Raw genomic sequence first — 9,226 nt, forward strand, 5'->3', positions numbered from 1 at the left:
GATTTCTCACGCCAAATGATGTGAGATGGATGTTAAATGTTTAGAATGCTTCTGTGGGTAAGATCCAGCAACAATAATAATGGTGAATCTGCTCTCGATTCAAAATCGTGAATTTTTGTATATTTTAAATTAATTCGAAGACGAAAACATAGAGAATGTGTTACGGCCCATATGTAAACATTCTAGGATCATACAAACAAAAATCCGGAATCTTTTAATCAACTACAGCACAGGCCAAATACAGATCTGTATCACACTTACTTGTCCCTCTTTCGTGTTGTAAGGAATTTCAGTGGAGATGTAGTACGTGACTGCTGGTGTGAGTTCCAACACTTGGCCCTCAGTGACGTCAAGAATATGCACTGTCACACTGATTGATGACGACGACATGCTTGTGACGTCGCTGTCCCTGACTGTCACAACAGCTTCCACCTGCACTCAAAGTCAAATACGCATTTCTCACAAATACAGAGTAAGATTCCTAATCCTCTGGCTTCTTACTTTGTGATATAGCTTTGTTCCGGAAAGAAAAGGGTAAGAAATTCTTATCTGAAGTCTAATAAGCGCTCTTCTGATTACCGAATTAGCGGCTCACACTAGTTGCGTATGACACCATTGAAGCAACAACATTACCCTCCTTAACAACAACGTCACCACCACCACCACCATCACCAACGACGACGACAACAACAACAACAACAACAATAACAACAACAATAACAACGACAACAACAACAACAACAACAACAATAACCATGGCATTCATCACTTTAAAAAACAAAAACGCTCACCAACCTTTTGCACTGTCTCGTAGTCAGGCGAGACGAGCAGCACGAGGTCTCCTTGTGCAGTGACGTTCAGCATGCCAGCCTCTGTGGCAGACACTATCTCGTACACCAAGGTTCCGCTGGTGTCCGACTGGTCAGCGTCGGTCACGCTCAGTGTCCACAGCCGATGACCAGCGGTGGTGTGTTCTGCTGTGTAGAGCTCCAGGAAGGGTCCGTCTGCGAACTGGGGGGCGTGGTCATTGACGTCCGTCACGAACACCTGAGGGTATACATAAAGGAATTGTCACTTTGAGAAGTCTGTTTACCAAAATATCAGTGCCAAAGCTTGGTGCAGCAGGCTTCGAGAAGTAGATTTCGCGATGTCAACTTCGCCAAATTAATATCAGGCGTTTAGCAATTTGAAGCGTTTTGTAAACAAAGATGAAGTTCAGTCTTGACCTAATGCATCGGTTTACCAGTATTATTTAACTATCGACTGAGTTTTCGCGTACAAAGGGGTTATTTCATTGTGCTGTTTGTTTTTGCTTATCGCGAACAGGAATGTCATTCCAAAACTTTCACTTTTTGCTTGCTCTGATGCAACAATTGTAATGAACAGTTACCTGATCCGCTGATAGACACAATAAACACATTACATTCCCCAGGTTTGTAAACCTAAAGCCTAGACAATTACCTTCACGAATTTCTGAATCTCTCCACTGGTAGGCGTCTGCAAAGTTACCAACAGGTCAAACACAGAGCGCTCCTCATAGTTCAGTGGTCCTGCAACCCGTAGCTCCGCTGTCCCGTCACCTTGCTTGACCAGCTTGAAGCTGTCCTTGTAGTTTCCGGACACGATGGCGTACTGAGATACCGCTGTGGCCGGACTGGGGTCAATCGTTCCCACAACTGTATCCACTGTCGCATCCTCGCGGACATGGAGAGCAGGGAGAAGAGAATGAGAGGTGTTGGGAGGGAGAGAGGAGGAAGGGGGGTTGAGGTGGATGGTGAGGGTGGTGGAGTTCCAGAGGGGCGGGGTGCCGTGGTCAGTGGCGAGTATGGTCAGAGGGTGAGTGTCCGCTGCGTCCAAGAGTGACGCACGTGTTGTCACTTGACCGCTGCTTCTGTCTATGAAAAACAAACCGCCGGGGTCACCTGCAATGAAACATAGATGTGCCTTATCAGCCCAAGAAATGATTAGTTGTAACAGTACTCACCAAGAGGAGTAGATGTAAATATCCCCTTGAACATATCCTTATATCTAATGATGTACGGTCACACTCTGCAAACAGCAGCCTTAGTCGTATCAAATGGGTATAGTTTTGGGCAAATGTTTTTTGAGATACAAAATTTACCTTCAATTTCTCAATCAGCCTATTTACATCACGATGAAACGCTAAAGCGTAATCATTATATTTTTGAAAATACCTTACACAGCTCATCGACTGCAACCCATGGAACTGAGAGAAGAAATAATGACAAAACCTTCCAGGGCCCACTTTGCTAAATTCTAATACCGTGTGATAATAGACAGCGCATTGACAGAGCGGTTACCTGCTGTGATGGCAAATGAAATCAGAGCATTGTCATGCAGATCATCGTCTGTGGCATTCAGCACGGCAACCTCTTTACCAGGCACTGACAGTCGTTCCACAGTCACCTCAACAGACGTTACTGTGAACACGGGGGCGTGGTCGTTCACATCAATCACCTTGACAGACACTGTGGCGTTTGACGTCAGCGGGGGACTTCCTCCGTCACTCGCCTGCACCTCTAGGACGAACTGTGACGTCAGAGTTGCGTCGAGGTGAGCAGCGAGTATCAGCGTGCCGGTACTTTCGTTCAGAGCGAACGTGTTGCCCGTGTTACCCGAAAGTAAGGTGTAGGTCACTTCACCCCTCTCTTCCGTGTCCATGTCCACAGCTAGGACTGTGGTAAGCGTTGCTCCGGGTAGAGTGTTTTCGTACACGTTCAGCGTGTATGGTGCACTGACAAACCACGGCGGGTTATCGTTGACGTCACGAACCGTCACCACCAATGACGTCACACCCGAGAGAGGAGGTCTGCCCGCGTCTGTGGCCGTCACGAGACAGGTGTGCACACTTTGGTTATTGTAGTTCAGGGCCTTTATCACGCTCACTGCACCGGAGTTGGCGTCGATTGTGAAGTGAGAACAAACTGATAAAGTTATATTGAATTCACCAAATACACCATCGTCAGCATCAGTGAAAATGACTTGCTCTGCTAAAGTACCAACAGTGTCATCTTCATCCACGGTTAACTGGTTGACGGGAGATTTAGGCTTGGGGGCATTGTCGTTGAGATTGACAACTTCAACTGTAAGGAGAACGCTGTCTTTGAAACTAGGATTGTCTCTATTTTTTGCATCCACTGTCACGGGGATAACTTTGTTCGCCTCATAGTCAATGACCCCTGACACGTGCACCACACCTGTGTCTTCGTTGACAGAGAAATACCCATGTCCACTTCGCATGACATAACGAAGAGTTCCGTTGCTGCCTTCCGTAGCGCCGAGGGCTGTGGCATCGAGGTCGAAAATGAACGTGTTCACTGCAGAGTTTTCTGGCAATGTGATTCTGAGTGTGCTATTGGCGAACTTTGGTTCCGCAATGGAGGGAAGGACTTCTATTCTCACTGAGGCTTCTGAGTAGCGCTGGCAAAACAAATCGTATGTTTAAAGAATGTGTGTGATGTGAAGTTAGTAAGGAAAATGTCTACCATGCATATTGTCTTTTTATGCCGTGAGATATATCTGAATCATTTTCTATTGCAACACATATTAATGAGTTTCAGTTATCTTTTCCGGTTCTTCTTCTTTGGTTGGACAATATATTGTTTGTGTCTAGAAATCAATGACAGGTCTAATGGTTTGTGTTCATTTCCTCTAATTATTTTACACAACGGAGACATTAAAATGAGAAAGATAACACACATTACAATGTGAATTACACCCCTTCCTTCCCAAATCGCCTTCATAGAAAATTGCGTTTATATATATCCTCTAGCTGAAACATTTTCACAAACTGCAATGACAGCATGTTCAAAAGTGCTATCAGCTGTAATCCACAAGCATCAAAACCCCAACTTACACCGAGCTAATTTAGAAGCAGCATACTTACGTAATTATCAGAAGCGTTGCCGGCGGGTTGGGCCTTCATAGTTAGTAGAAACTCTTTCACTCCATCATAGTGCAAAGGTCGCGCTGTCTTTATTTCAAGTCCGTCCAAAATAAAATACCCAGCGCCGTTGCCTGAGATGATGCTGACGAAGAAATCTGCATTGCTGCCTATGTCGTCATCAGAGACGTTGACTCTCCCCACAATGACGTCAGCACCTGTGCCGTGTGGTGTGTAAAACTGGTAGACACTAGTTGAGAAAAGTGGATCATTGTCGTCGACGTCTTCTATCTGTACCTAAAGATCAAAAAGGAGTTCACTGAAAAATACTCGCATACTTGTTGAATCAAAGGAGCCGGTTTCATTGATTCGCGGTGGTCACACTGACAGTCGGACCACTTACATTTCTTTATCTGGAAAATCAATACCACCGTCCGTGATAAAGCGATGACACCTTCAATTAGATTAAAGGCTCTTTCAGTAACTAAAAATTCAACAAAACCTGACACACAAAATCCCCTTTTATTTCTCTTATACAGTATACACACAATAAGACTAAGCTACTTGACTTTGAACATATCTAGAAAAATAGAGATAGATATTATTTACCTCTACAGTCAAGTTTGTACCATCTCCCCTATTGTTGAAGGCCTCAAATTGAAGCTGATACACGGGCACAGTTTCTCTGTCCAGCGGAGATTGCAGTATCACTTCACCCGTGTCCTGCAGGACTTGAAAAGGCAGACCAGTTCCTGACAGAGTGTACCTGATGACGTCAGTGATGTCGTCATCAGCGGCCTCTATGACGAATGCAATGACGCCGAGAGGAAAATTCTCTCTAATAGTGACAGTGCCTGGGCCGTTGGTGAACTGAGGGTTGTACTCGTCTGAATCCTTTACAACTATCTGGAATGCATGAATGAGAAGAGACGATACACTTGTTTAGCACAATATATACAGTACCTCAGGCTGAAATTCTCAAGTTCATGCCTAAATCAAATCATTATTTAGCAGTTATGAGGCATTACGTCGACATTAGGGGTGGGGGTCGGGGGAATGGAATGTCGTAGGTTTTCCAGAACCCGTCGTCATAAACACATGAGCATTCGTCCAGGAAAAAAGGCTCTCGAAGCATTCGGAAATAGTGATTGCATGTGTGTAACCATGCTTAAACTTGAAACTGTACAGTTTTAAAATCTGTTGATCTGAAATTATTGTGTCCACTTTCTTGTAATATATATATTATGTTTTGTGAATGTGTTTTTTGTTTGTTTGTTTGTTTGTTCTTGTTGTTTTTTGTAACACCTACCTTCCCCATAAACAATGATCTCATTATGACTCTGATCGTTGCTTAGATTTCAGTAATAAAAACTGAAAACATACTACTCTAAGCACAATAGCACTTTTCCAGTTTCTTTTGACTAGTGTTATGGAAGTACTTTATCAAAAGAAGCAAGCGTTTACGTTTGACTGTTTTGTTCACCTGGTCTATATGTTGCCGAAAGGCAGAGAAGTGAATTATAGAATACCTGCACAGTAGCTGTAGCATTCAAAGGTGTGGCCCCGCCATCAGTAGCCACAACCAACAAGGTATACGATCGGTTGTCAGTCTCAGAGTCCACTGTCCTGTCCAGTGTCAGAACGCCGCTGTCCCTGTCCACAGAGAACGTGCCTCCCGCACTGTCCAGCAGACAGTAGGTCAGAGAAGCGTTGATACCTGCGTCTTGGTCCGTGGCTGTCAACTGACCGATGGGGGTGCTGACTTGCTGCAGCTCAGTGATCTGACACAGAAGATTGTAGATGGAGACGGAAATTGCCTACGGTAGTTGATTTGGTTTTGTCTTGTTTGGAGTAACTCGACACAAAACTGGTAAAACTACCGCCAAAATAATCGTTAAGCCTGTCTCTGAAAGAATACGTACATAACTGAGCTGTTTCTGTATCGTTTGTGAAGATTTGTTTTGAAACGCACTGACATGTAAAAAAAAAGTTCAACAGTAAATGTGTTCCCAAAGTGAAAATGGCCTTTTTATGTAAGGTTTACAGTGGACTAACTAAAATATAGAAAGAGATACCAGGAACCTAATGATAAGCACAAAATCATGATTGTGAATTATTATTTATCCTACATACGTGAGAGAGACACCCGTGAGATAATAATCGTTCAAATCACACGTGTGTATATCATGTAAATGAGGTCATGTCAAGCAAGTCTGGCAGGGACCTGTTTTTCCACTGCGTATGATGCCAAAGTCACCGAGACAAACGTCATTTTTGAAACACAAATTGCGCTCGCTAATTACCCTCGATGAATCTTTAGAACTAACACGTCACGCCACACTTTCAGAGTGACGTTTCTTTGCTTTGACGTAATAGATTGCACGAGGCTTTAGAAGAGATCGAGGTTCCAAAACAAGCGTCTTCAATTTAGCTGCCTCGAATGCAGGACATTTTCAGTAAAATACACGTAAGTACAGTATGTAGGATAAACAGAATACTACATGGCTTGCTGTGTCGTACCAGATTTACACTCGTTGCTTTTTCAAATAGTGAACAGCTCGCTTTCGCTCGCAGTTCAATATTTTAAAAAAACAACTCGTGTAAATCTGGTACGACACAGCAAGCCATGTAGTATTCTCTATGTATACACTGAGATATTCGCGTAAGTCCTGTACAAATGGTAAAAGGTTGCTACAAAAAAACAAAAAAACAAAAAATCAAAACATTTCTAAAAAGAAATCTCACCTCAAATGACTTAAAGACTGGATGAAAAACTGGAGCATTGTCATTGACGTCACCAAGGTCAATAAGAAGAGTAGCAGTCGCTGTCTGCCCTCCCTCATCTCTCACCCCCACTACCAGAGCGTGTCCATGCTGTGACGACATTTCTCGATCTAGCTGACTCACTACCGTGACGTCACCGGTTCCGGAATGAAGGCGAAACAGGTCGTTGTCATTTCCGGAAACAAGCTCAAACTGAAGACATCAAGATTGAGAAATTGTAAGTATGTATTTCTATTTCTTCTACGCAATTGTAACATATTGTGGGTGAGTTTGTATGTGTAGGTATTTGAATAAAGTATATAGGTTTATAAATATCCATCTTGTGTTTTTTTTCGTTTTTGTTCTTTAGTAGTCTCAGCTTCATTTTTTATCATTTTTGTTTTCATTTGTTCAGTCTGTAAACATTCTTTGTTTTTGGACATTGTTCAATAACAATGTGCTTGGTTTGTCAAGAACGACTGCCTATTCACTGTAACGGAAGCATGGAACCCTCTTCTTAGGACAGCGTATTCTCGCTAGGTATTGTGGAATGTAGAAAATCAAACTTTTCTTGATCACTGCGTATGTTTCCTATAATGCCTTCAAAGGTTTTCTGCGGTGTTTTTTTTAGGAATTATGTTGTGCCCTCTTCTTCTTCTTCTTCTTCTTCTCTTCCTCTTCCTTCTTTGTAATCTTCTAGTTCTTCTTCTTCTTCTTCTCTTCCTCTTCCTTCTTTGTAATCTTCTAGTTCTTCTTCTTCTTCTTCTCTTCCTCTTCCTTCTTTGTAATCTTCTAGTTCTTCTTCTTCTTCTTCTCTTCCTCTTCCTTCTTTGTAATCTTCTAGTTCTTCTTCTTCTTCTTCTCTTCCTCTTCCTTCTTTGTAATCTTCTAGTTCTTCTTCTTCTTCTTCTCTTCCTCTTCCTTCTTTGTAATCTTCTAGTTCTTCTTCTTCTTCTTCTCTTCCTCTTCCTTCTTTGTAATCTTCTAGTTCTTCTTCTTCTTCTTCTCTTCCTCTTCCTTCTTTGTAATCTTCTAGTTCTTCTTCTTCTTCTTCTCTTCCTCTTCCTTCTTTGTAATCTTCTAGTTCTTCTTCTTCTTCTTCTCTTCCTCTTCCTTCTTTGTAATCTTCAAGTTCTTCTTCTTCTTCTTCTTCTCTTCCTCTTCCTTCTTTGTAATCTTCTAGTTCTTCTTCTTCTTCTTCTCTTCCTCTTCCTTCTTTGTAATCTTCTAGTTCTTCTTCTTCTTCTTCTCTTCCTCTTCCTTCTTTGTAATCTTCTAGTTCTTCTTCTTCTTCTTCTCTTCCTCTTCCTTCTTTGTAATCTTCTTCTTCTTCTTCTTCTTCTTCTCTTCCTCTTCCTTCTTTGTAATCTTCTAGTTCTTCTTCTTCTGTGATGGCACTAATCGTTATATAAATAAACTAGATGCAAATCGTTGCTTACCGTCACTGCTGTGTAGGAGCAGCAAGCGAGGGGGGTGAATACCACTGTACCAACCCTCTCGACCTCCGACACCGTCATGTTGGCGGGCAGATTAGTGAAGTTCAGCTCTGGTTCCACAAGGATGACGACAGACACCGATGACGTCATAGCCGGATTACTGCTGTCACTGACCTCCACGCTGACGTCATACTGGGGCTGGCTAGGTTTAGCAGTAGCAGTTACATCGCCGCTAACACTGTCCATCTGTAGGACACATATCTCATTAAACACATCGAGCGGAGTCTTTGAATGACAGACGAAGAAATGATAATTAATGCACCTGTTTGGACCACTCAGACCACGGACTAATATTGAAAACATTTGACTGACTTAAGACACAGTTAAACATTTTCAAAATCTAAACAAGCGTTTGCTCATTGTATTTTCTATTCTTCATGTACTTTTCACGTATCTTGCAGTTCAAAGAAGTGTAACTTGGACACTGTAAAGATACACTTCTCCTCATGTAAGGCATCACATCTACTCGTATTCAGGCTTTTACACGAGATGTGAGGACCCCTTCAGCTTAAACGCATGCCACAAATCAACAGCTTGGCTGCTTCCTGTGCAGAGGGGAGAATACTATGTTAAGTTGATTCCGTAAAGGCTGTCCTTAACTGAGCACGAAGTCGACCTCGAGTATTCAGTGCCAAAGTTTCCTACATCCATGCAAAGGCCTGGACGGATCTTTGGCGGTACACATCAGGGCCGGACTAGGCTAAGAGGAGGGGGGTGTTGCCAGTGGTGGTCCAGGGGGATGTTCCCCCTGGCGGGGTCAAGGGGAAGAGCCCCTTGTGGGGGTCAGGGGGCGAATCCCCCTGAAGCTGATGGGTAGGTCATATTCTGAGATAGGAAAATGGTCGCTCCTTGCATGAAACGGCATAAAATAAACAATAATAAAAAATGTTTTAAATAAGTGTGGTACATGTTTAGGCTAGGGGGGTATTCCGGCCCTGCAAATGTTTGTATAGGCAGAAAGGACAGTGCCTGTAACAAATCTCTGAAGTATTCTTACACAGAAACAAAACATTACACTAAGCAAAACCACCTTACCTTAAACACGCCTTCAGGATCTCCTCCG

At 42.9% G+C, this 9,226-nt stretch overlaps 1 protein-coding gene across 2 annotated transcripts in view; it reads right to left on the reverse strand.

The window, feature by feature from the left end:
• Window positions 1-9,226, reverse strand: part of LOC138964141 (protocadherin Fat 4-like) — a 32,565-nt gene that overhangs the window by 7,573 nt on the left and 15,766 nt on the right. For both annotated transcript variants that reach the window (XM_070336029.1, XM_070336030.1), the window contains exons 21-30: window positions 9,199-9,226; window positions 8,107-8,349; window positions 6,650-6,880; window positions 5,434-5,685; window positions 4,514-4,810; window positions 3,908-4,201; window positions 2,322-3,441; window positions 1,462-1,922; window positions 796-1,047; window positions 262-432 (exon numbers count right to left, since the gene is read on the reverse strand). The exon at window positions 9,199-9,226 is cut by the window's right edge and continues 370 nt beyond it. In XM_070336029.1, coding sequence (XP_070192130.1) covers window positions 262-432; window positions 796-1,047; window positions 1,462-1,922; window positions 2,322-3,441; window positions 3,908-4,201; window positions 4,514-4,810; window positions 5,434-5,685; window positions 6,650-6,880; window positions 8,107-8,349; window positions 9,199-9,226 — 3,349 coding nt within the window. The remainder of the gene's footprint in view (window positions 1-261; window positions 433-795; window positions 1,048-1,461; window positions 1,923-2,321; window positions 3,442-3,907; window positions 4,202-4,513; window positions 4,811-5,433; window positions 5,686-6,649; window positions 6,881-8,106; window positions 8,350-9,198) is intronic.

The sequence above is a fragment of the Littorina saxatilis genome, linkage group LG4 (assembly GCF_037325665.1).
Source record: "Littorina saxatilis isolate snail1 linkage group LG4, US_GU_Lsax_2.0, whole genome shotgun sequence".
NCBI classification, from domain to species: Eukaryota; Metazoa; Mollusca; class Gastropoda; order Littorinimorpha; family Littorinidae; genus Littorina; species Littorina saxatilis.